Source organism: Nuphar pumila, chromosome 6 (assembly GCF_984573655.1).
Source record: "Nuphar pumila chromosome 6, dmNupPumi1.hap1.1, whole genome shotgun sequence".
NCBI lineage: Eukaryota > Viridiplantae > Streptophyta > Magnoliopsida > Nymphaeales > Nymphaeaceae > Nuphar > Nuphar pumila.
The window spans coordinates 8,581,159-8,607,009 of record NC_143254.1 but is presented as its reverse complement, the minus strand read 5'-3'; the positions used below and the strand labels follow the sequence as shown (position 1 = coordinate 8,607,009).

The 25,851-nt window shown below is 39.3% G+C and overlaps 2 protein-coding genes across 2 annotated transcripts; one reads left to right on the top strand and one right to left on the bottom strand.

The window, feature by feature from the left end:
- The first annotated feature begins 3,932 nt into the window (after window positions 1–3,932).
- On the top strand, window positions 3,933–12,807 carry LOC149833834 (uncharacterized). Its single transcript, XM_090009883.1, has 6 exons — window positions 3,933–4,224; window positions 10,749–10,988; window positions 11,219–11,330; window positions 11,419–11,593; window positions 11,691–11,931; window positions 12,314–12,807. Exons 1-6 carry the CDS (start codon window positions 4,041–4,043, stop codon window positions 12,607–12,609), a joined length of 1,248 nt encoding a protein of 415 aa, XP_089866009.1. The 5' UTR covers window positions 3,933–4,040; the 3' UTR covers window positions 12,610–12,807.
- A 395-nt stretch (window positions 12,808–13,202) lies between these two features.
- Window positions 13,203–22,712, bottom strand: LOC149833833 (protein PALE CRESS, chloroplastic-like). Its single transcript, XM_090011050.1, has 7 exons — window positions 22,500–22,712; window positions 22,271–22,374; window positions 21,302–21,496; window positions 17,147–17,233; window positions 16,325–16,375; window positions 14,599–14,778; window positions 13,203–13,710 (listed from the first exon to the last, which is right to left on the bottom strand). The coding sequence occupies exons 1-7, from the start codon at window positions 22,621–22,623 to the stop codon at window positions 13,477–13,479; spliced, it is 975 nt and encodes a 324-aa protein (XP_089867176.1). The 5' UTR covers window positions 22,624–22,712; the 3' UTR covers window positions 13,203–13,476.
- Window positions 22,713–25,851: the final 3,139 nt, after the last annotated feature.

Sequence of the window (25,851 nt, the reverse complement as noted above, 5' to 3'; positions counted from 1 at the left end):
TGGAGGACATGAAACGAGGATGAAGGTTAAAATCAAAACCCGTGCGGGGATGGACTTACACTTTTCCCACCCTGCCCCCATCTCCGTCTTCGATCCCCGCCTTACCCCGCCCCATCCCGGATCCTTCTTTAGAGATGGCAGTCAACCAAGAGGAAATGGGGCCCCACCCCGCCTCGCCCCATTTGGACCAGAGATGGAGGATATGAAACACGGATAGAGGTCGGGATGGAGGTTAAAATCAAAACCCGCGAGGATGGCGGTGGGGACGGAGGGTAGGATTTTGAGACTATGCGAGGGTGGAGACCTTGTCCCCCGCCCCCTCCCCTGTCCACTGCCATTCCTAGTTGTATTCTAACAGCCAATTACCACCCATGGTTCCTCCTTCGGATGGGCCTTCCTTTGCTTCGCATCATTCTGATCATTACTGCCATGTCATTGCCTTTTTCCACCACCATCGAAACAAGCTGGTCTGTAATAAGAAAAGTTTCTACTAATATCAATCTTCAACACGAAAAGGAAAAGCTTTTAAGCCACATTTGTTTTACCATAAAAATTCGCAGTTTTCATGTGAGAAACAGACAATATTCCATTTTCTCAGCTGGGGTCATTCTTTATTACGGTCATATTACGCATGTCACCTTATAATCAACTTTTATGAAGTTTTGTATTTCAGGTATATTGTCAAGTCTAGTCATTTTATAAAGTGTTATGAAAGAAGGGCTTTTTGAAATAATCCCCTGTTTCTGCTTTAAAATATTGTAAGATACGATAAGAAGATATTTTTCTTATAAAAGGAACGAAGCTGGATTCAGTGAGCTATTTGTCCTATTTTGAGCAGGGAACTAGAATCAAGAACCAATGAAGAAAAATTGGCCACACGATCAAAACGATACATTTTCCGTTAATTTGCCACGTAAAGAGTAGGTTTTATATATTTTTTACTTTATATATATATATATATGTTTACGAAAATTACCTGTAAAAGCAGACAAATGAAGGATTATAAATTGCGCAATTGAAGAAGAGAGAGAGAGAGAGAGGAATGAAAAAACAGGGACTTCCCGTGAAGAGATTAAAAATTCGAGATCTCTCTCTCTCTCTCTCTCTCTCTCTCTCTCTCTCTCTCTCTCTTACCGGCTCGTTCCTGCGTCAATCGTCAAAAGGAAAACTCAGAATCTCAAAATTTCGACAAAAATTTCCTGAGAAAGGGAAAATGATCTCTCTTTCCCCCCCTGGTTCTTGCGTAACCATCATCAAATGATAAAACCAATTCAAATGTAACAAACAAAGAGAAAAGACAGACCTTCCTTCTCTTCTCTTTCTATGAAAATGTCATCCTCGAAACGTCCACACACAGAGTGAGATGGGTGAGGAGCGGGAGGGAACGTTTCAGAGAGAGAGAGAGATGGGTGAGGAGCGGGAGGGAACGTTTCAGAGAGAGAGAGAGATGGGTGAGGAGCGGGAGGGAACGTTTCAGAGAGGAGTGGGAGGGAACGGTTTCAAAGAGGGGTTAGGCGTTAGAGAGAGAGAGAGAGAGAGAGAGAGAGAGAGAGAGAGAGAGAGAGAGAGAGATTTCCTAATTTTTATGGGGTGTAGTCGGAATCAGTTACCGACGGTGCTTCTTGGGGAATATATAATATAGATTCCAACACAGACAGTGAGAGAATAACCCACACTGTGGTTGAGAAAAGATGTTAGGAAACACAACAAGAACAGAAGCGACGATGACAACAGAATCTCGGATCCCGGCGGAGCAGCGCCTGCAAGAGTTGGAATCAGACGTAGGCAACATCATGGCCCTGCCTCGTCATGAACACGCCAAACAACTTGGCGATCTCGCCCAGTTATCGCATTCCGTCCGAAGGCGCATCAACTTCCTCAGGACCCTCCTCTTCGCGGAGAAGTACGAATCGCAGTCGGTCAAGAAGTTGAACCACATGGATACAAGGCTCTCTACTCTGGAGTCCAATTTCATCGACTGGGTTAACTCGCGAAACCCCCAAGACGATGGTTGCAACGATACTTCCTCCTCCTGTTCATGCACTCATTCCTGCTTCAATGGAGTCGACGGCGAGGATTATCTCGAAGATGTTGGAGAAGATCATCCTTTGAGACGGGTTAGAGAGAGTGATCAAGGTGACGGTTACAATGAGAATGCCGGCCTAGAGGAAGATGATGTGGTAAGAAAGGAAGAGAAGGTGAGGGAGGAGGAGAGTGGTCACAGACGAAGTTCTAGTCATGATTTCATGAAATGTATGGGTGCTATCCTTCTTGGGCCGGGTGTTATCCTGGTCTATCTTATCTTTTATGTTCTTGGCTTCAATAAGACTGATGACAATATGCACCTTGTTCCAACATGAGAGTTCAATAGACTTGTTGCAAACCATAGACTATGGAATTGATGGTTGTATGTGATTTCTTTGGATTATTTATTTTATTATCGCTTGCCTGTTTATGGAGTGATGCTAAAACATATGGACAAAAAAGTGATGTTTTTTCCTTCCCCTAACTGGGAAACGGCTCTCTAGTTATAAAATCTTACCTTATAATTGCATGTAATACCAAAGCAAAAGTTTACAAATATACTAATGATTATATTTGAATATTCATAAACTTTATCAAAAGTTATGCAAGGCCATATAAAATATGTAGCGAAAACATCAAGGTTTTAACTGGAGGCCCGATAAACCTTAAGTGAGTTGGAATGAAAAATGGAAGAGTGAATTGTTCGATGGTGGGTCGTTGGTCGTACTAAGAATCAACATATTCATGGATGCCGAAGAAAATCCTCACTTCAAGGCATCCCAAAAATGGATGATGAGGGAGATTGAGACCGAGATATCTATCTGGCATGAAAAGCCAACACATTTTAACTCCGAGTTTACCACCTTTTTAGTCAGTTTTTACAACAATCAAATAGTAATTTATTTTTCCTACTGTTGGAGAATAAGAAAGATAGTGAGCTAGAGAGGTTCTAAGGGTTGGGCTCCTTGCAGATTATTAATTATGAAAAAAAAGAGAGCTTCTAAAGCTTTCAATCATGATGGTTGCATGATAGAAATGAGTTGACATAAAAACAGATATGGGTTGAACTGGATATACTTGCATCTTTCAGGGATATGGTAATCCACTTATTTGAATTGAAACCAACCCACATATAACAGAAGCCCAATGATGGTCGTGGAAAGTGAAAGCCGACTAAAAACTTGACGCTGGCATATCAATATCGGGTGAACCAAATTAAAAAGTATTACAAATGCAAAATGGTGGTAATATACTGACACTTTCAATAATCTCAACTGCGTTTTAAGGTGCGTAAAGTAACTGCATTTGAAAATAGCGTTATTTTCTAAAAAAACCGGCTTCTAGCCCTTGGGCACGTTTACCCACAAGAAACCCCCAAAACCAAAAAATGACAGCCTGACCAAAGAGCCAAAGGTTGCAAACATTTGGCTGAAATTTATTGCCATCTGTAAAGTAATTTTTTCCTAAAACTTTCGCAGCATCCTTCTTAACGCCTGACCCTACCCAGTACCCACATGGCTGAGCCCAGTTTTTAATATTTTTCCACACATTTTTCAGACACTTTCTCTCTCTTTTCAACGGGTCGGATTTGATTCAGATTCAAGTGAAACCAAACTCATATTTGATTTAAGATGCTGGTATTTTGTCTGAACTCGGGCCCAATCAAACCTACTATAAGAAAAATCATACCCGGATCCTATTAGAATTGCATGAATCATACTTGAATCATATTCGGTAAAATAATATTTTTTATTTTTTATTGAAAAGTTGTAAATTAGCTCCATATATTACTCGGATCTTTTGAATCTGATACGAATTCTAATTGTTACCCTGACCCTATAGGGTTTGGTACGGGTCGGGTTTGACACCCCCTGCTTGTTTTTTATTCATAGATCGGTAGGTTTGATTATGTGATAGTTGTAACATTCGGCGCAATCATCCGTTGAGAGAGAGAGAGAGTTGGGTACGCTGTTGATGATTTTGGGGGTGCTGGAGATCAGACAGCTTGTGTGAAGATGTGGGCAGCCTCGTGCTTGGGTTCTTGCTGTGCCTCTTGCACCTGCGGTCTCTGTACCTCGGTGGCCTCTGGCATCTCTAAGAGGTCTGCAAGGCTAGCTTACTGTGGCCTCTTCGCCCTCTTCCTCATCGTTTCATGGATCCTAGAAGAAGTTGCTGCTCCCCTTCTCGAGAAAATTCCATGTGAGTTTGATTCTTCTCTCTCTCTCTCTGATGGGTTTCCTTAAAAATTCTTGTTATCCTCATTGGATTTTCACTGACCCACTTTTTTTTCCTGTTTCTTTCTTAATCCTGTTTTTCTTCATTTAATGTGAAGATTATTGACTATTTACTCTGGTTATAGTTCTGGTTTTCTTCGATTGTTCTTTTTGTGTGTCTTTCCTTGCATCTCATAGGACCCGTAGTAATATGAACATCAATTTCTGTACTGCTTTGAAATATGTTTATTTTTGGCAAAATATGTCATGCTAATGGAATTCAAGGGTAATGGTTTTCTTGCTCTGTTGATGAAACATTTCTACTTGTCTAGCCTGTGTTTGTATAGTGGGAGATCTACATGAGGATAGAGTTGTGCTTATTGAAAGAGGAACAATAGGGTTTGAGAGTGAGAATGTAGAGAAGCTGAGATAGATGCACTGCATGGTTAAGATAGTGAACCTCAAATACTCAGAAAATAACTTAAACACCCAAGGTTTTTGACAGAGAAGGTAGAGCGGTGACAATGCTCTTGATGGCTTCCCTAGAATTACGTGTGATGATGAGAAGATCATCTACTTAGATTAGTAGAAAGATAAGAAGGTGGTGATCTTTATAAATGAAAGGTGAGGTATCTGACTGGGAAATGACGAATCCATGAGAAAAGTAATTACGTGCTTAAGTGTTGGTACCATGCCCGGGGGCTTGCTTGAGTCCATAGATAACACGGTCGAGTTTGCAGACATAATTAGGAAATATAACATTTTTGAACCCCGGAGGCTAGCTCATGTACACATCTTCATCGAGATAACCATTGAGAAAAGCATTATTGCATAACCTAGTTAAAGGAGACAACAAGTGAGAGAATAACCCGAATAGTGGTAGGTTTAACTACGGGACTAAAAGTCTCAAAAAAATTGATGCTTTTTTTTTATGAAACCCCTTGGCCACAAGATGAGCTTTGTAGTGGGCAACCGTGCCATGTGAGAGCCTTTTGATACAAAAAACTCATTTTCAGCCAATGACATTAAAGGTAAGACTGCAAGGGGACCAAGTGTTAGGTACAGTTGTACGTAAGAGCATCATATTAAGCCACCAAATAAGACATATGAGTGGGGTCAAGGCCAAACTCCGGTGACTGACATACGGATGATGAAGACGAGAAAGGAGACTATGCAGATGAGGAGGAGATGCCATGTGGAATTGACAGGAAAATGCCCCACTGAGTTAGGTTTGAAGATGGCAGGTGAAGTGAGGTCGATGAAACTCGAGAACTGTGGGAAGCTGACTCATCAAAATAGACATGGCGATATATATATATATATATATATATATATATATATATATATATATGTGCAACGAGTTGGAGGATGAAAACAAAGATAACCTTTATGACATGATGCATAACCAAGAAAGAGAGTAACGTTTTAGGTTAAAATTTTGACATGTTATAGGGTGTCGATAACAAGGACAACCAAATACTCGCAGGTGAGTATAGTCAGGTTTGCGATGGAAGAGAAACTCATACAGTGTGCGGCGTTTTAGAACTAGAATTGGCAGCCGGTTGATGACGTAGGTAGCTGTTCGAAATGCATCAACCCAATAGGCAGAGGCTAAATTTGTACCACTAAGCATGCTAAGACCGGTTTCAACTATGTGTCTGTACTTGCGTTCAACAAGACCGTTCTGTTCAGGCATATGAGGATATGAGAAATGATGAAATATTCCATGATTTCGAATATAGCTTTCAAACTTAGAACTTGTAAATTCTCCACCATTGTCTGACTGAAAAAATTTAATAGCAGAGTCAACTTGATTTTCAACAATGGACTTAAAATTTTTGAAGTAGTCAAACACTTTAGATTTATTTTCATGGCAAATAATCGGCAAAACCTTGAGTAATCATCAACTAAAAGTAAATAATATCTGAAACCTTTTCAGGAATCTATTGGTACAGGGCCCCAGACATCAGCATGCAAGAGTTCTAGAGCCCGTGAACTGCATGTTTGAGAATAACCAAAAGGTTGTTTATAAGCCTTTTCAATGAGGCAATCAACACAGGTTTTTATTTGCCTATCTTTATCAAAAGAAATAACATTTCTAGATCTAAGGAATGATGCAATTGTCTTATTGGCATGTCCAAGTTGTCGATGCCATGTATCAAAATATCTGTGTTTTGTCTCATATGCTGCCATCAACGAAGCATCACTGCTTGCCTTGATTGGATATAGGCCCGCACCGGTTTTCAGTCCTCGAAGCCAAATCTTGCCTGTCTAACGATCCTTAACAATAAATTGAGATTGAGTAAATTAAAAAATACAGTAATTATCCATAGTAAATTGACCAACAGATAATAAGTTCTTTGCGATTGCAGGAACATGAAGAATATTTTTTAGTAAAAATTGAGATCCTTGTGAAAGAACCATGTCTCTTGTATGAGAAATAGGTAGAGTCTTACTGTTTCCTATTATAATGGACTTACTCCCTTGATATGGGGATTTATTTACAAAATTTTGCTCATTCATCATCAAATGATTGATAGTACCCAGTGTTATTAAAAACGCGCCTCAAGGCGCAAAAAATGCGCCTCGCCTCAAGGTGAGGGCCTTTGTGCCTTGAGGCGCAGGCTTAAGGCACAAATGCACAGAGGCGTACGCCTCAGAGGCCTTGAGGCGTACGCCTCAAGGCGAGGCGCGCCTCAGGGTGAGGTGCGCACGCCTCAAGATTATGGTCAAATGAGGGTCTTAAAATCTTGCCCCCGACCCTAACGAGGGTCAGGGTCCCTAAATAGTCTCTCGCAGCCCCTCTCGCTCTCGTCTCTCACAATCTCTCCCTCTCTCTCGCAGCCTCTCTCCCTCTCTCGCAACCCCTTTCCCATTCTCACGGTCTCTCTCTCTCTCCCTCTCTCTCGCAGCCCTCTCCCTCTCTCTCGCAGCCCCTCTCACAGTCCCTCTCTAGCGTCTCTCCCTTATCGGTCTCCTCCTTCTCGCCGGAAGCAGCCATACCCCAGGTAACCCGACCCCCTTCATCATGTCCGTGTCATTGTGACATAGGTGTGTCATGCTTGTCCTTTTTCCCTGCCATCTCTTGCGTGTGTTGATTGATAACCAATGTTTTCAAAGCAACTCGGTAGCATTTTGCGTCAATCTGTGAGCAAATTTTGGCAATATTTGAGCAAAAAATCATTGTGCTACTGCATTTGAGCACCCTCCATCTTTCCGGCCGTGGGGCCCAACAGTAGATGGAGGGTACTGCTCAGGGGCAGCCTTACAATGATTTTGTGCAATGTGATTTCACCTGATCTCCATTTGATGTGGTGGTCCTTTATGCAAGTAGCTAGCTAGCTTCCTACTCGGGTCATTTTCTCTATCATAATTAACTGCCCAGAATTTCACGTGACATGAGATAAGTCTCGTGATTTTTTGCATAAAAAAATTTATTGCAGGAAAGTAGTAGCCTTCTGCTTTTCGTGATCCTTGGAATTTACTGCATCACATCATCCATGTGCAACCAAATATATGGACGGAATTAGGACAAAAGCAGTACTTTTGTTGTGCACACACTTTGCATCTTTTAAGCATGAACATTGCATGCAATGTGTTATTTCTCGCATTATTCGTGTTGTATAGCCTCGTAAACCGCTGGCATCTAACCACTCTCCATCTCCGTGGCCTGACGGTGAGATGAAGGGCATTCAGGTGTGGCGGCACACTTTTGATGTGCAATGTCGTTTCACCTGATTATCCTCAATCTAGATATGTCTGCGGTGGGGTTGACTATATCCAATCATCAATTATATTCAATTCCAATGTGACCTCACCTGCATCGCAACGATGCCTCCAACCCTTTCCTAGATGTGGCCCATGTGTCCGAGGGATTCGATTTTGGGCCTTAAACTTGACACAGGACTCCGCTTACCACATGGGATACCACCTGGGTATAAAACATAGTAAATATGCTATTGAGAATTTTGTCTCCTAGTTCTGTTTCCCGTGAATTAATGTACCCCAGAAAAGATACTAATATAAGCTAAGGTTTTGTCTAAATTTTTCTTTCTATAAAAAAAATATAGACATTATTTTTCTTTATACTAATAATCTCATATTTTTTCCGTATTTATTTGAGATTTTTTATTTCGTGTTGGTTGGTGCTTCATCAATAAAGCATTTCTTATTTATTTATAATTTTAGATAATTTTTATAGTTTTTTTAAGTTTTAAAAAAAAAAAAATTTGAGGCTTACGCTTTGCGCCTCGAGGCTTACGCCTCGCCTCAGATTTTGGTGGAGCGCCTCAACGCTTTTCACAACACTGATAGCACCTGTATCTGGGTACCAATAGTCATCCCCACTTTGTTGCATGGACATAGCCGAAAAGGCCTTCGGGATGTCCCAACTGTTTTTTGTAGTGGGATTGCGTTTGCCGCAATATTGATAGGTTACAGTATCTCGTTGGTTTGAGTTACCTTGATTGAAATTGCTATTCGAGGGGGGATTGTGCCCGTGTCCCCTTTCTTGATTCCAACAACCTCTGTAGGAACCACATCCTCGACCTCAACCTCGGGTAGCCAAAAAGGCCGTTTGGGTTGATTCTTGAGGTTCAGACAATTTTGAGTGCGGCAGAAATACTCGCTTTTCTTGATTTATAAGCAGATAATATAAATCAACAAAGTCATGGATAGTAGAGACAGTTGTAACAGATGTTACAAAGTTTTCATACTTGGTGGGCAGCCCATTAAGAGTTATCTGAATGAGATCCGTGTCATCAACAAGATGACGCGAGGCAGCCAATGAATCAAATAGAAATTTGATTTTGTCGAGATATGCCAACATGTCCATTGATTATTTCTTGATAAAAGTTAACTCTTTCTTCAACATCATGATTCACAATGGTAACTGCGAACCATAAGCTTTCTCCAGCACTACCCAGACATCACGAACAAACTTAGATCTCATGATTTGTCTAAGGACCGCTTTAGAGACTGTAGCTTTGACCCAGCTCAGAGCCAGCTGGTCGACTTTCTGCTAGGTGTGATAGTCAAGGTTGACTGCTCGCCTTCCTTCCTTGTCAGTGACAAATTCGATGGGTTGAAAAGATGACCCATCGACAAAACCTAAGAGGTCTTGACTCACTATGACCGACTCCAGCTGCGAACACCAGAGAAGATAGTTTTCTCAATTTAGTTTAATCGAGACTAGACTTGCCACCGCGTTCCACTGAGTAGCTGATGCAGTGGGTATCATTGACATAGACGAGTTTGATAAATTGGACGCCATTGATTTGCTTGTTGGAGAAGGTGGCTCTGATACCATGAAAGAAGAACAATAGGGTTTGAGAAAAGCGCACTCACAATTTCGTGAGATGTGAATTCATTATTATTAAAGAGAGATTTTTACGATAACTACATTTGTGGCTACTTAGCCATACACAATTTTGTTGGAAGATAACTTACACACATATACAGGATAACAAACAGGATTAACAAACACGAGATTTGAGGAGTCTCTATCATGAGTCATTTGGCTGCCATTTGAGAAGTCTCACCAAGCAAATGTTTTGAGATAATAATAGTCATGTGTGATCCTCTGAATACGAGATTTGAGGAGTCTTAAATGCTTTGGTGAATAGCAGTCGTTTGTGATCCTCTGAATACGAGATTTGAGTAAGATAATAACCGTTAGTTGGCTGCCAGCTACATTTGCCGATTTCTGTGGAATAGATAATCGGCAAATGTTTTGTTGAACAGCAGTCATGCGTGATCCTCTGAATGTAACTCTGGAAAGTTATGGTTTATCTTAACACTTATATACAAGTGGCCACAAAAGGCTTGAGAATGGGTATTGATGATTTTTTATTATTCTGAACTATCGATTCATACGGAAACTACCAAAACACAAAGCATGGTGCTGTAATTGAACGTGGTCATCGTAGGGGAACAGGTTGGTATTGGGGTTGAATGCGGGCTCAGACTATCTTTAACTGCGACGACTTGGTTTCTAATCCTGCCGCAGGATGTACCCCATCTTGGCTATCAGAAAGATTAGCAAAAGAAGAATATGTCAAAGAGTAGAACTGGCTATTTGCTGACTGGTTGTACCATATGGTGATTGAGGGAATAGGCGTATCCTTAATTTAGCATTTTTTTTATTTTATCTCGATTTCCATTCAACTTTGGTGTGGTGAGTTAATTGTGCTCTTCTGTAAAATGTTTGGTTCTGAATTAACTGCATATTTTCCTTTTCTGTTTTTCAAAAAAATTACATGTTATTTCCAAATTCTTGGAATAATCTGTAACTAATTGTTTTTGAAGCACAAGAATTTTCATTGTCTAAAGAGAAAAGATGCTTTGGTACCAGTTGAAGCACGGAATCTTCATCTTTTATTTTTATTTTTATTTTTATTTTTATTCAAGTACACTCTGAAACAGGCTGCTATTTGCCAACAAATGATATCCTTTGCAGAAAGAATTTACTCTCTACGAAAATAACTTGGACAAACCTTCAAATGTTTGCAGGGATCAATAATTTTGCCCATACACCAAGCAAAGAATGGTTCCAAACAGATGCTGTTCTTCGTGTAAGCTTAGGGAATTTCTTGTTTTTCACGATATCTGCGCTCGTCATGATTGGCATCAAGGACCAGAATGATAAACGAGATTCATGGCACCATGGTTGCTGGATCGCAAAGCTGGTCATATGGGCATTGCTCCTTCTTCTTATGTTCTTTGTTCCCAACATTGTCGTTAGTATCTATGGTATGTTCAGCTGCCCAACTTATGCATAACAAGTCTGTGAGGAGAATGCCATGTTGAAGCTTGGGATTCTGTTATTAAGAAGCGCTTTTGAACTTTGCATCCTGAGTTTAGAACCCATATTGTTGGATCATGTGAATTCTCATATCAACAACTGGTTAAATTTATATTTTTTTCAATGAAAGGTTAAATTTATGTTTAAAAGTATATATTTGTGTTCTATTTGGTTGCAGAAACTCTATCTAAATTTGGATCAGGGCTGTTTTTACTGGTTCAAGTGATCATACTTCTTGAATTTTTGCACTCGTGGAATGATGCTTGGGTCGAGAAAGACGAACAGAAATGGTTCTGTGGAGCTTGTTCTTTTGTGGAATTCTTTGAGTAGGATTTTAAACTTCATGCTGAATTAATTAATTGTATTGATGTCTTTCAGGTATATAGCTTTGCTTTCAATATCAGTTGTTTGCTACCTAGCAGCGTTTTCGTTCTCTGGGCTGCTCTTTCACTGGTTCAATCCCTCAGGCAATGACTGCAGTCTCAACGTTTTCTTCATCACCATGACAATGATTCTTGCATTTGCTTTCGCAGTTATCGTTTTACATCCCAAGGTAACAAAACAAAGTCCATAGCTGTTGTCTTGGCAGTTGTAGGACGGTGGAGTCTACTGTTTGTTTTATTATTTTTTTTTTCTTTGGCATGTTGAAGGTGAATGGAAGCCTCTTGCCAGCTTCTGTCATTTCTGTGTACTGTGCATACGTGTGCTACACTGGTCTCTCAAGTGAGCCTCGAGATTATGCCTGCAACGGTCTCCACAAACATTCCAAAGCAGTTTCCACGAGCACACTTGTTCTGGGATTGCTCACAACAATCCTTTCTGTTGTGTACTCCGCTGTTCGTGCTGGATCCTCAACTACCTTCCTCTCACCCCCATCCTCCCCAAAGTCAGGTAAGCCTGATCATTTTTTCCTCTCCTTTGGCTTTTGAAGATTTTGGCAGATTCACCTTGACTCAGCTGGAATCTAAGGTTCTGCAGTGGACTGAGAGTTTGTGCCTGGTCCATTAAATTGAATTCAACCCACCAGCTTTTGATAACTTGGTCAAGTAAACCGAATCAGCTTGATATCTGAATTGAGATAAACCTTGAATTGACTTGGCTGTTGAACTGGGAAATTTGTCAAGTCCTTTGGCAACTCAAACCTTGAACAGTTTAGCAAGTACTACCTTTTGTTCGGCCAGAGCATCCAGTGCCGGAGTTCATTAGCCACTCCAGCATGCATGCACTTGTTTCTGCTTTTGTTGCTAACTGTTCCTACGTGTTTGTGCATCAGGGAAAACACCTCTTCTTTCATCAAAAGATGCCGAAGAGGGTGCAAAAGAGAAGGAGAAAGAAGCAAGGCCTGTCACATATAATTACACATTCTTTCACCTTATTTTTGCACTTGCTAGCATGTACGCTGCGATGCTCCTTACTGGATGGACCAGCTCGACCTCAGATAGCACCAAGCTCATCGATGTTGGTTGGACGTCCGTCTGGGTTCGCATCTGCACTGAATGGTTAACTGCTGTGCTTTATGTTTGGACTCTAATTGCTCCTCTGGTGTTGCCTGATCGTGAATTCTCATAAGAATGTGCCGAGTCATTCATACTCTAGTAAGGATTCTAGTCAGTTGAGAGGCCTAAATAAGCCTTGTTAAGTTGGTACCTTCTTTGTATATTAGATAGATAACCGAGAGTCCTGCACCAAAACCTTCACTATTTGTCTTTCTTCGAGTTAAAAACCTAATGAATTGCCAAACAAAATTACACAGCAAGATGTTAAGTATATGTTTTCTTCATTTATGTGATTATTAGTGATTAATTCCGCTGATTGTGATGATCAAGTGGTCCGATTTGTGGCATTCTAATCAAGGAATTGAGGACCTTGGACTCAAATTGGATACTTGCCAATCTCTAGAACAAACGGGACCAGGTCTTGCCTCCACCGAGACTGTCAAGGCGAAGATCGAAATAGGTAGAGGTGACACCATGCTGCCATGAAACACCAGCCCCTCACCATTCAAACCACAAAGAAGACCTAACCAATTAACTCTAAAATTTCAGCAAGGGCGATGGAGGCAGTTCAAGTTGATCTTCTACCCCCATTTCCCTTCGGCCCAACATTTAGCAATCATCCCACTGATTTATTTAGTCTCCCATGCATTTACGACAAATAATTAACAAATCACACTAATATTTACAAACAACCAACAAACTGTTTCTTTTTTAGCTGCTACAGCCTGCGCCCAAAATTTGTTGTCTCACTCCTTTTCAGATTACAACATATATGAAATAAGTTTATGCATAGACAGAAAAATAAAGTGTGAAACAAAATTCTTTTGATGCCTATCGCAAGAAAACCTCCAAGATCAAATGTTGAAATGGTAATAGGATCTCCTAAATACCACCGAATCATCTTCACACAGACGAAAGCACAACCATGTTGGCAAAACAGTCACCATTGTAGTGTTATGGCCAGGTCCAAGATTGCTTCTATCTGGTGTATAGTTCTTCGCTTCTCCTGTTGCTTCAACCTGGTGGCAACAGATTCTGCATCAAATCCCTTCACTGTCTGTGCTTTGCTCAGCTCCTGACGAACTTCTTTTAACAATGCATCAACTTCCCTCACAAAGTCAACCCTCAAGAGTACGTCGTCGCCCTCTGGTGGCAGCTGTATACGACCTTGATGCTAGGAAGAAAAACAGTTGAGATAGCAATATTGTTACTGGAAATCGAGTGTGAAAAAACATTATATTTACATACATCGAAGTACTCTATAAGCAGCATAGCTTATTGACAGTGTCAGAAGCCAATCTAATTACCTAACTGCCAAAGTGTGGTACCGTAAACATATGTTGGGAGTATAGTGTATGCAAGCACACATTAATTCTCTTTTTAGTAGTCAAAAATGGGAAAAAAATATGTATTACGGACTTGATGCTAGGAAGAAAAACAGTTGAGATAGCAATCTTGTTACTGGAAATGAGTGTGAAAAAACATGATATTTATATACATCGAAGTACTCTATAAGCAGCATAGCTTATTGACAGTATCAGAAGCCAATCTAATTATGTAAATGCCAAAGTGTGGTACCGTAAACTTATGGGAGTATGGTGTATGCAAACACATATATTATTCTCTCTTTTTAGTAGTCAAAAATGGAAAAAACACTTGTTAAGTGTTAAGGCTTGAAGTAACATTTAATGTAAGAGTCATGGTTCTTGACAAAAAACTCAAGAAAGGACAACTAAACTGGCACAATGATAATGAGAGTCATGGTTCTTGACAAAAAACTCAAGAAAGGACAACTAAACTGGGACAATGATAATGAGAGTCATGGTTCCTGACAAAAAACTCAAGAAAGGACAACTAAACTGGCACAATGATAATGAAGTGAGGGATTCCCCACCAGTATGATGGTGCCACGCCTATGCAAAACTACACCATGGCTTACATGCTCGATGACACAAAGCAGCTCATCTAATACAACTTATTTGTTCTAAATATGTAATTCCTCATCTGCATTATACAATAACATTGGATTATAAGGTTGTTGATGTAGTTAAGAGTTACATACAGTATCAATGTCAACTCCCATGGGGACAAACATGCTGAAAGGGTCTTCCCTTGGGAAAGTATCAATCATGCACTTCCTGCACTGCTTAAGCCATTCCTCATCATTGAATCCATCGTGCAGATTTAGTAGATCATTGAGTAACCTCATGGCTGGAGTAGCCTCTCTTTTCAAAATCTCCGTCTGAAGTAATTTGCCAGCAGATAATTCCAGTCAGTGTCTTCAGGAACAATACATAAGCATGTACACTATTTCAAATACCAAAAGGAAAGTCCAGATGCTACTTGAACGACCAACTGATACAGTATCTAAGGCTAGTTATCGCCAACAATTTTTTTCATCGGCAGACTGTTGAAGGAGAATAATCATAAAGGCTTTGATTTATGCATGTCTTTTGAAGTCCTCAAACAACAAATCTATGGAGGCATTACCTGATAAATATTGAAGAAACTAGAATGGAAGACCAAAACATCCCTGGAGGGAGATGTGATAATGGGACAGATAGCAGAATGTGAAGTGACTCATTAGGAAAAGACGAGTGTGGTGCTACAAGGATTGCAAAGTTGATCTGTTAGACCAGACTAGACAACATATGTTATGGTGATATCAAAGAACTAAACAGGACCATCTTAACCTATGTCACATGGGTGCGAGTGCGGGTGCGACACGGGTGCGGCGCAATTCCAAAAAATTTGGACACGGGGACTTGGCTATATATATATATATATATATATATATATATATATATATATATATATATATATATATATATATATATATTAAAAAATATTTTTTAAATATATATAATAATAAATTAACACATACAACAACAACTACGCCTTCATCCCAAAACAATTGGGGTCAGCGATATGAACCAAAAAAGAAATTCATTTTGGGTCTTCCACATGAATCCAATAAATTAACACATAAAGATTGTAAATTTTAAAGCAAAAAAAAAAGCAATTCTTAACAACACAAACTGTCAGTCGAGCCCCCTCCTTCCCCCACTCCTACTTCTTACCCCTGCGATAAAAGGGAAACGAGGAGGGTCTGAGCCCCTCTTCTGCGAACAGAGGGTGCAGGGGGGGGAGGGGCCTGCCTGACATAAGCGAAACGAGGAGGGGCCAAGCCCCTCCTTTGTGAATAGGAGGCACAGAGAGGGGCCGAGCCCCTCTTCTGCGAGCAGAGGGTGCAAGGAGGGAGACTGCGAGCATAGGGTGCAGGAGGGTCGACATACCTGTTGAGTGTTGACGGAGGGGGAGACGGTGGATGGCACCTGTGCGTACCGTCGCCGGAGTCAGGATCGCCGGCGTGGGTGTAGAAGAAAGCTGCAGGGGCTGGGGGAGAGAGGCAAAATCGAGAGGGTAAGCCCCTCCCCCTGTCGATAAACCCCTTTTAGGGTTCGGCTGCAGATGAAATTTGGATCGCTCGAGTCCGGACCCAACCCGACCCGGATCCAAAACATATTTTAAAAATCAAAACGGACATTTTTGGACTCAGTCAACGTTGATTGAGTCCAAAACAAGGACGAACTCGACCTTAACTCGTTGACCGAGTCTGACTCGACGTTGACCGAGTCTGACTCGACGTTGACCGAGTCTGGGCCATGTCCGAAGCCGCACCCGTGTCTGCACCCGTGTCGACTCGGGTGCGGCGCCTCCCTAGCCGAGTCCGTGTGACTTAGATCTTAACATGATGGAACACCAACTTTTTAATAAAGCATCCTTACCTCCACCCTCCTATACAAGAGGTCAAGACTCCTGATAGCATCCTTTTCTTCCTGATGACACAAAAAGATAAATTTAAATAGTGTAGCTACAAAATGGAACCATCCCATGAATAATATGTAATTTCCACACTAAATCTAGACATTCTTAAGCAGTTATGATCATAGCACTTTCATACAGAAATATGATTTCCCGAAAAAGGAAGCCCAAATGCATAATCTTGACAATCAATTACTTACACTATAATTCTAAAGAATTTAAGAACAACAAATCAATCATCCAAAAAAGGGAAAGAAAGATTCAAGTTAATGATCATGCTCATTCATAACTTTACCTCATGTTAACTTAGCACATAGCACTACAGGAGTCGGTTCTTAAGAATTCACACTTATTCATGTATTTTGCCTCAGGTTGTTCTGTTTTATTTTCGTTATTTGTACATCATCCAATGGGACAATGAATACCTTTATTTAACATTTATGCCAATAAGTCTGTTTCAAAGAATGCAAGCCTTTGTCTTTCTTTGTTTGCCAAGTGAATAAGTCTATCTGGATCATCCACCTTTTCACTATTTGGTTTGATTTGTAATTGAGATAAGGATTGAATCAATCCTACTGCAGGTTTACTGAGATATAGTTGAGTTGATCTCAACGTACTAGTTTATGGAGGACACAAAAATGCCATAGATCAACATATCAGCTTATGACAGACTACACTGCAGTTGGTGAATAAAATTGCAGGCTATATTAGACAAAAGTGTGTCCTCAAGCAATAAATGATAGCAAGGAAAGATAAAACAGAAGATAAGAAGGCATTCAACGTACATCTCGGCGGGCAAGATCAAGGCGATTCCAGATAACCATCAAAACTAGTTCTGTAAGTTCACCTCTCCCAGCAGCTTCCTCAATTTTCTACCAAAATCAGAAAAAGGTGAACAATTATGAACAGAAAATGGTACAAAGGCAATACCTTGAAGTGACAAAATGAAGCATGCACCAGTAAATACATATGACATACAAAAAAGATTTGAAGGAACACCAAGAATATAGTTTAAGAAAAATCAGATACAGTCAAAAATCCATCTAATAGATATGCATGCAGTGGTGTAGTTAGGATTCATGTGAGGGGGGGAGCAAACAGGAGTGTAGGAAAAAAAAACTGGTTTGGTAGTCGGGGGTTTGGGGGCAGCGCCCCCGGAAAAAAAAAATTTGAGATAAAATAAAAAATGGCTACAATTATTAATAAAAATCTATTTTATATGGACAAATCAAACTATTTGCTGCAGTCAGGGCTGTGCTAGGACTGGGCTGGGTTAGGACTGGGCTAAAAAATGGATAAAAATCTATTTCATATGGAATCAGGGCTGGGCTAGGACTGGGCTTTAAAAAAAAAATTTAACTGCGCCTATGTATGCATGGTTATTGAAGCCACTTGCTAAATTCTATTTCATTTTTCTGGGTCTAAACAATATATAATAACCACTGCCTGCAAAAAGAACATCTCATGCTATTATTTGAGAGTTGAAAATAGAGACTTGATCATGCATAACATTCGCATTTTATTAATCATTATTTATGCATGATCTATGTTAAAATTGCTGTAAAAACCCACTTTTATCATTAGTTTCGAGAAACCGCATTTAATTGAATTTTATCAGAAAATTAGGTTTTTCAAAGCTTTCCCTGCATTTTTAGTGTTTTTATTAGATTTAGAATTTCTTAATTGTAGTTTAGTTAGCTTAGGTTTGTATTAGCTAATTCTTAATTAGTTTAGTAAGTTTTGATTTTTAGAAAAACATGTTTTCATAAGAGACCTTGTTTTGGAAATTATCGAAAATATCTAGATTCTTTTGAAAACTTTGTTTTAACCTAATTAGGCTTATAAATAATAGTTTAGAGGGCTGGGAAATTTTTTTTTTCCAGCAGCCTTCTTGTCTCCCACCTTGAAGCTCACGCCCCCTTGATCTGTCTCCTCTCCTTTCTTTCTCTCTCTCTCTCTCCTCTAATTCATCTCTCTTCTTCCCACTTTCTTCCTTCTCCAACCAGCTTCTCGCCCTTCTTTTCCTTTCTCTTCGTTCCTCTCTCCTTACCTTCCTCCTCGTTGGTTCCTCTTCCTTCCATCCTCAGATTTGGTGGTAGGCGTGTGATCATCACGGAAGACCACTTTCTCCTCTCAACCAGTCCGTCGGAGGTGATCCGCAAGGTAAGCTTCTTTTCCCCCATCTCCGTAGTTTAGGTTCATTCATCGCATGCATATTTCTTGATTTTTCGCATCTTCATTGCATATATCGTAATCTGAATTTGTTTTTATGTATTTCATGGTTTGCATACTTAGATTCGTTCATGTGCATCGTAGTAGTAAGTTTCAATTTAGTTTTCTGTTTGATTTAATATCGGTGTGATTGTTCTTGATAGTCGGATATAAAAAAAATCAATAAATAAAACTTTTTAACTGATTACCATTTTTTTACCAATTAAGGTTCAGTCGTTTACTTTGAATAGCCACAACAATTAGGATCAGTCGGTTGAGTCCTTTAGCATAGCTGTGTTTTATAAATTCTTATTCAATCGGTTTGTTTTTGTTTTTTTTATGTTTCAACGTTTTTTTTTAATTCTCTCCGGTCACTGCATGTTAAATTTAGTTTCAGCCATCCCTTAAATTTAAGTTCAGTCATTGTTTTTATTGAGTTTCAGCAGTTTTTGTTTTTACTTAGGTTAGCGTGCTGTAGATAGAGTTGATTACTCATTTCCTCGTTTTGATTGTTTTGCTACTTAGGAGATGTATGTTAATGTAGTTCTGTATGTGATTGAAGTGTATAGGTTTAGCCATTATATGTTGATTAAATTAGATACATTACTTTAGTTCTTTTGTGTACCTAAAATAAATCGAGTTTTCTTTAGCTAGCGTCGCTGGCTATTAATAACTTATGTCAAGTAACCTGTTTAGAAATCTGCTATAGTTCTTTAGGTTGGGTGAGTTAATTTTTTTTTAGTTGATTTACATGTATTGGTTTTGTTAGGTTAAAGTCAGTTCAACATTCTTTTTAGTATAAAAATGATTGACGTTGAATTGTTTTACATATTAGCCTTAGGTGCTTGTTTTTTATTGTTTTAATTCAGTTTTTTTTATTTTCTTTTTGTTTGCTTTAGTGTTTAAAAATTAATCGGAGTCCGCAGGTGTAAGTTAGGTAATTTAGATAGTCGGGTTTGCCTTTAGTGTTTTTAGTTTTGTTTTAAAATAATTATTATTTTTAGTTCATTTGTATTAGACATTAGTTAGTCGTCTTACTTATTTTCAGCATTAGACGTTTAGGTATTTCATGAATTATATGTTTTAGTTATTCAACACTAGTTAGTCTTTGAAGTGGTTCATAATTTGTTAGAAATTAGTTATGCTATTTCGTCTTGTAGTGAGTTTGTTATTTGTTTAGATTTTGTGTAGTTATTTTCGTCGTACTGCTTTATTTTGTGTTTTTGTGTTTTGCAAGAAAGCGTTGGAACGTGCGGTTGGCCCCTTTTCGTGCCCTCGAAGTGCCCTCTGAGGTCCCCTCAAGTCTTCAAAAGTGCCCTCAGGGAGCCCTCAAAGGGTCCTTAATCAAACCATACAAAAGTATTCAACCTATAAGGGACAGAAAGGGACCACAAAAGCCTCAAGCACTGAAGACTCTTGCTTTTCTTTTTAGACTAGGTATTTATTTTATTTAATTCAATTCATTGGGTTGTATAAGGCCATTTATTTATTTTGTTTAAGCCCTCTACGTAGGGCAGTACTCTTTTAGTATTTTTTTATTGAATTAATTCTTTTTATTTTGGCAATAAAGAGTAGTTTAGATTATGTGTTGAAAACAAAGTATTTCCCGTTCTCTGAGTTCGACCCAGACTCTACCACTTGTGCGAGCCGGTTTTTATATTTTTGGTGTCTAGCTTTCACTTGATTTTGATTAAAAATATATTATTTTAAAAAGCGTTTTCCAAAACTCACACCAAGTCTGTCTGAATATCATCAACACGTAAATTACATAGCAAGCAAGGGGTTCTACCATGTATCAGCTTCATTAGTGCATTAGAACAGCTTGCAAGTGTTTAAAACTACATGTTAGTTATGGATGCTCATCAATTATACCGTAACTAGTGCACATCACAAGCATCATTTCAATAATACCACTTGAACTAAATGTCTAAGTGAAAAAGATTAAATCATCCCCCTCTGTTCCCAAGTTCCCTTCCGTTTGCTCTTGATGGCACACTTGAACCGAGTTTAGAGAATCGGGCATCTCTAAGGACAAATTATCTTTGAAAAAGGAAATAAAAAAAAGAAACTGATATAAATTACTAGAACAAAGGCCATAAAAAATGGATACAACATCTCTACAATTGTAGAGGATTGCTGGTCTGCATGCAACGACTAAACATAATTTACTGATTTTCAAGCAAAGATAGATGAAAAAGAAAAAGGCTTCTTTCATTTGTCATGCACTTACTCATCTCATCTTCTGTCGAAAATTGAATAAACAATGGATATAGGAAGGAAGTCTGCTGCATTATTCATTGGACTCAAAAAGAATATTACCAGATTTTTTTCCTCTACCTCATATTATAGTGATTTACAGACCATCTTCACTTTTTTTTGTTTGGTAAGTTTCTAATTTTATGGGCCAAGACATGAAGCCTTGACAAGCCTTTCGATATTCTATCCAAAGAATCTTTCTTAGGTTGACATGGCAAGCATGTAGTGTTGATACTAAATAATTCTATTCTCCACCCAAGTTAGAAAACTAAACTTCCAATACAATTTAGACCTCCATACGGTCATCTACGATAACCAACAGAAAGACTCTTTCCCTTGAAGTGCAATATTTACCTAAATGATTAAGTGAGCCTATTTTACTTTTATAGGATTCAAATAATTGGAGTTATACAGGTACAGGCTTTTTAGGATCAACCGACAAATAATGCAACATACAAACTAAAACACTTTACCTGTTCAATCTCTTCGCCAGCTCTGATAAAGCTTGAAACCAATATTCTTGCTTTTCGGACTTCTTCCTCAGGGTAACCCTTCAATCTGGAGCCAATCTCTCGATATTCAATCTCCTTTAAGCGTTCTTCTTCTTCCTCCTCTTCACGTTTTCTCTCGAACTCCTTTGTTTTCTCCCGCTGGCGTGCTTGCCATTCCTAGTCTAGAAAAAATAAGGTCAAGTTTTCATGATGCAAGCAACAAAAGAACGTGACATATTTTTCCATAAACACGAACATAGATTATAAACCAACCAACAGAAATAATTAGTACTTCAATCCCCACAACAATGAAAAGCTAGTGTATCGATACCCACAATCTAGTCAAGTAATCAAACTTTATGGAAAAGAAAAAGAGAACAAACAATCAAGGAAGATCTTATCTCTCAATACTAGCACAGTTAGAGTTTCCTCATTCAACCAAAACCAAGTAAAAGATAGTAACGCGCTTTACCAAACTTGCACAAAATGCGATCTAACAAAAACAGGAAATCTAGAACTAGTCTGAAACATTTGAGCACATCTGCGCCCTTTCAACAAGTGTCCGGTAGAACAGGCTCACTCATAATCACTTGAGAAACTGTAAACTCATAAATTCTTAAGCTCGTGACTTTTCATTAAGCATATTAGATACCAGGAGAGAGTAACAAGAGAGAACGCTCCTAAAATATTCAAAGCAAGGTCAAACCTCTTACATATGAAAGAAACAAATGAACCACCCCACCAACAAGTAGTTCATGAATTCAAACACATGTTGGTGATTGAGGAAACAGATGAGAAAACTCACTCCATCAATTTCCTTTTTCAAGCATAACACCAATGGAGGTATCCTTGTGTAGATATAAAAGACAACAGCGAATATCACGAAAACAGAAAAACAGAGTATCGTTTTTCGTCAATATTACAAAGAAAGAAGAACAAAAGAGCATGTACGTCATCATAGTACTCTTTGGGTAGCTCATTTCCATCGTCCCCCTCCTCAATTTTCAACGAGGACACTTCACTCGATTTGGGTATTCTTGCAACTGTTCGCAGAGCTGAAAATGCAACACAGAAACAAATTAATGACGAAAGAGAGGAAGACGGAGGCCGTAAATAATTTTCAAGAAAAGACCTAACCAAAGAAATGGAGGAGGAAAGAAGCAACAGAGAGACAACCCACCTGGTAGCAGTAGTGGTGAGGATCTCTTTGAATTGGCAGTGCGTTTATAGGAGTGAAAATTTGTGGGTATGAAGATGGCGGGTGGGGAATGGCTGAATCTTGCGAAAAACACGGTTGATTCCATTAGAGACGTCCAAGGAACTTCACGGTGGAACAGAGTTCCCACTGAATGGAGGATGACCAATATCAATTATCAAGTGCTCTCTCTCTCACGCACGCACGCACGCACGCAGACGGGTCAATGTATAGCTGAACTAGAGTGAAAATTTGGGTCTTGGACAATGTTTACAGCATCATATTTTTTTTTGAAAGTCAAGCTGGGGTTAGGCGGACCCCTATCAGAACAACAGCCGCCCCATGTGGCAGAGGGATTCGATCCTAGGCCTTCAGCTTGACACAGGACCCAGCTTACCACATGGGATACCACCTCGGTGGTTACAGCATCATATTTCCTCCACCATATTTTCTCATGTGAAAGAGGTTTCTGGGTTCTTTGTACTAAAATCTGGGTCAAACGTAGGGCTGGTAAATGAAATGAGCAGCTTGTGACTCGGTTTGGTTTGGTTCGCCTCGTCACCAACTCGTTTGTGATCAGTTAGTATAGTTGGCAAACCAAGTCATGATCCCTGAGCCGAGCTCAAGCTCCATTTGGGCCTTGACTAAACACAAGCATGAGTCAAGTTACAAACTCAATCCACTGATAAACGAGCTGCGCCTGAAGATGCCCTATTCTGTTCTTTTGGCTCGTTTACCAGCCCTAGTCAAACGGCCTTTTTATAGTGCAGTGAGAAACTGTCTTCTATGGCTTCTGAGAAAACAGGGCTGCTTTTTTTAACTTGTACTTGAAAGCGGGTTTTCATGGGCACCAATTTGTTTTATTTAAGAGGTATTAAACTCCAACAGAAAATATTATTCCAAAATAAGAATGTCTTTTATTACATTTTTAGCGTCTGTTTGGTTACACGGGTGAGAATTCGAGTTCTCATTGGACCTCACAATTCTTTTTGTTTTGGAGTCCTTTCCATGAGAATTCCATTTCCTTAAAATTTCAGTTTCTCTTCTCTACCCGACGACACGAGGGTAGAGGTGTTGGGTAGGGACGCAAATGGGTCAGATGTAGGAAGGAGGTTTTGCAAATTTTGGCTGTTCTGGATCCGACTCTTCATGTATTTAGCTGTTGTGGATCCCATTCATTTGCATCCCTAGTGATGGGCCAATGAGAAAGTTGGATGGTAAGTACTTTCCTATACATGTGGGGTCGAAAAAGAGATAGTTGGATGGTCAGGTCGCACTATCATAACCGAGGGATCTTGGGTTCAAATGACATCATAGTCATTCCACAGCTTCTTGAAAGAGGAAAAAAAAGTCTTTTCCTTCATGGCAATCAAAACCGATTTGTCAACCAGCTGGCTCTAAACCAAAATAGATTACCATGCATAATTCATTCCCGGAATTCAATTTCATCAGAAAATTATCCTATCCATTTGTAAGTTCCATCTAAAAGAACAAATCCATGTGATCAAGTTGGTTATTTATACTTTGGGTAAATATTGGCTAATAAGGTAAGAAACTAATGAGTAGAAATCACTCTTTTCTTAAAAAAAATTTAATTTTTTGTAGATCAAATATTACGGATGTTATCTATATGGTTTGTTTAGTACGAAACTGTTTTGAAAAATGTGATTATGATAAGTAATTAAGTTTTGAAAGGGGGTCCAAAAATCAATGGCCTACAATGTGCCAAAATTTCATAACTCAAAAGATCACATTTTTTACATCAGAAAAACATGATTAAAGGCTTGATCCTTAGCAAACAAACCATGCTCAACACATCTATGTGGTTAGATTAAGACATGATTTCTAGCTCATTAGTTCATTACTTTCATTACTACCTAGCTCATTAGTTGGTTATTTATACTTTGATCTAATCACCATCATCATATCATCCTGGTGGCTAGCAAACAAGAGATTCATGTTGCATGTAGATAGCAGCCATTGCTGCCATGTGAGTACAACCAGAAGTAGATTACTGGTCCCAAATAACAGATGTTGATGCAATTCCTCATACCTCTGGTTAAACGCTAGTATTGCTCAAACCCCCAGACTCCACCATCCAAATCATCACCCTTAAGTACTTATACATTGATAGTGGGTCTTGTGAAACTGCTATGGAAATCAACAGAAGGGGCTCAACAGCTCAGAAACTGTTTTTTTTTTTTTCTTACTAGTACTCATTTTTTGATATAATTTGTATGCAAACGTTAGGTGGTGCTCAGTTTCATTATCAGTCTAAACTACAAAACCAGAAATGTGAAAGAAGACGGAGAAAAGGAGAGGCAAAGGAAATGATATGAAGACACATTTCAGATGCAAGGACTTGGCTCCAAACTCTTGTTACTCGGGTAAGGGTCATGTGCCGAAAGCCACATCTGTATACAACTGCGTAAGAAAGTTACCTGAGCTTCATACTTTCAGTTTTTTCAATAATAAAATTCTTTTTTTGGTTTCAAATGAATCAACAGAGAGAATGTCGTAAGGATAAATGCTTACTACTGTCTACTATATATATAATATAGTTGAAAAATCATAGGTGCAAGTTATATCCACTCATTCTGACCCTGTAGATGTGTTTAACATGGCTTATTTGCTAGCAGTCACGCTCTAGATCATCTTTTTTTTTATGAGCGGAACCCACTGACTATCATGTCATACCATTAGCCTTTTGTTGGACAAGGTAATATTCTGACCAGTTATGGCCTGAGCTAAGCCAATAAGCATTGTTCAGTTGCATATTGGCAAAACGCCATGTTATTGAACTTGTTTTAACCAAACAGGAAGGTGCATTCTGAGGTTATATTCAGATAAAGTGTTATATTTTGCCAATCTAGGAGCCATTACCAGCTGAATTTGTTGTTGATGCATCAACCATCAACTCGTTTTTTTTTGTCAGGCCAAGGAAATCCCTCCCCCATCACCAACTGCACATTGGCTGGTCTCCGGTTAGTAAAACCCTTGAGGTCCTTCTGCCCACCAGAGAGTACGCCCAGCTTCGACCTTAGACACACCCTATGGGTTTCAAACTCGAGACATGTAGTCAACTTGGTAATCACAAGTCAGCCATACCAGATGAGCGGAGCCTTTGTGGGCAAAAGGTGGGTATTAATAACCACAAGGGCTCCGCTCATCTCGTAGGGGAGACTTGTGAATGCCACCAAGTTGACAGGACATTAAAAGTTTAAAACCTACGACTGACATCATTTGCCGCAAAGTCAAAGCTGGGTGTAATCTCCGTTGGGCAGGAGGACCTCAAGGGTTTAAACAACCTTAGGGCAGCCAATGTGTGGTTTGGCAG

What these genes read in the sequence shown, in the direction of transcription:
- LOC149833833 (XM_090011050.1), bottom strand. Translation starts at nt 22,623, where the DNA reads ATGGAATCAACCGTGTTTTTCGCAAGATTCAGCCATTCCCCACCCGCC. An exon ending in TTGATCTTGCCCGCCGAGAT is followed by an intron (nt 16,376 to 17,146) that starts GTACGTTGAATG and finishes TTGTGTCATCAG; the next exon opens with GAAGAAAAGGATGCTATCAG. An exon ending in TCTTGTATAGGAGGGTGGAG is followed by an intron (nt 14,779 to 16,324) that starts GTAAGGATGCTT and finishes AAATTACTTCAG; the next exon opens with ACGGAGATTTTGAAAAGAGA.
- LOC149833834 (XM_090009883.1), top strand. Translation starts at nt 4,041, where the DNA reads ATGTGGGCAGCCTCGTGCTTGGGTTCTTGCTGTGCCTCTTGCACCTGC. An exon ending in GAGAAAGACGAACAGAAATG is followed by an intron (nt 11,331 to 11,418) that starts GTTCTGTGGAGC and finishes GATGTCTTTCAG; the next exon opens with GTATATAGCTTTGCTTTCAA. An exon ending in TTATCGTTTTACATCCCAAG is followed by an intron (nt 11,594 to 11,690) that starts GTAACAAAACAA and finishes GGCATGTTGAAG; the next exon opens with GTGAATGGAAGCCTCTTGCC.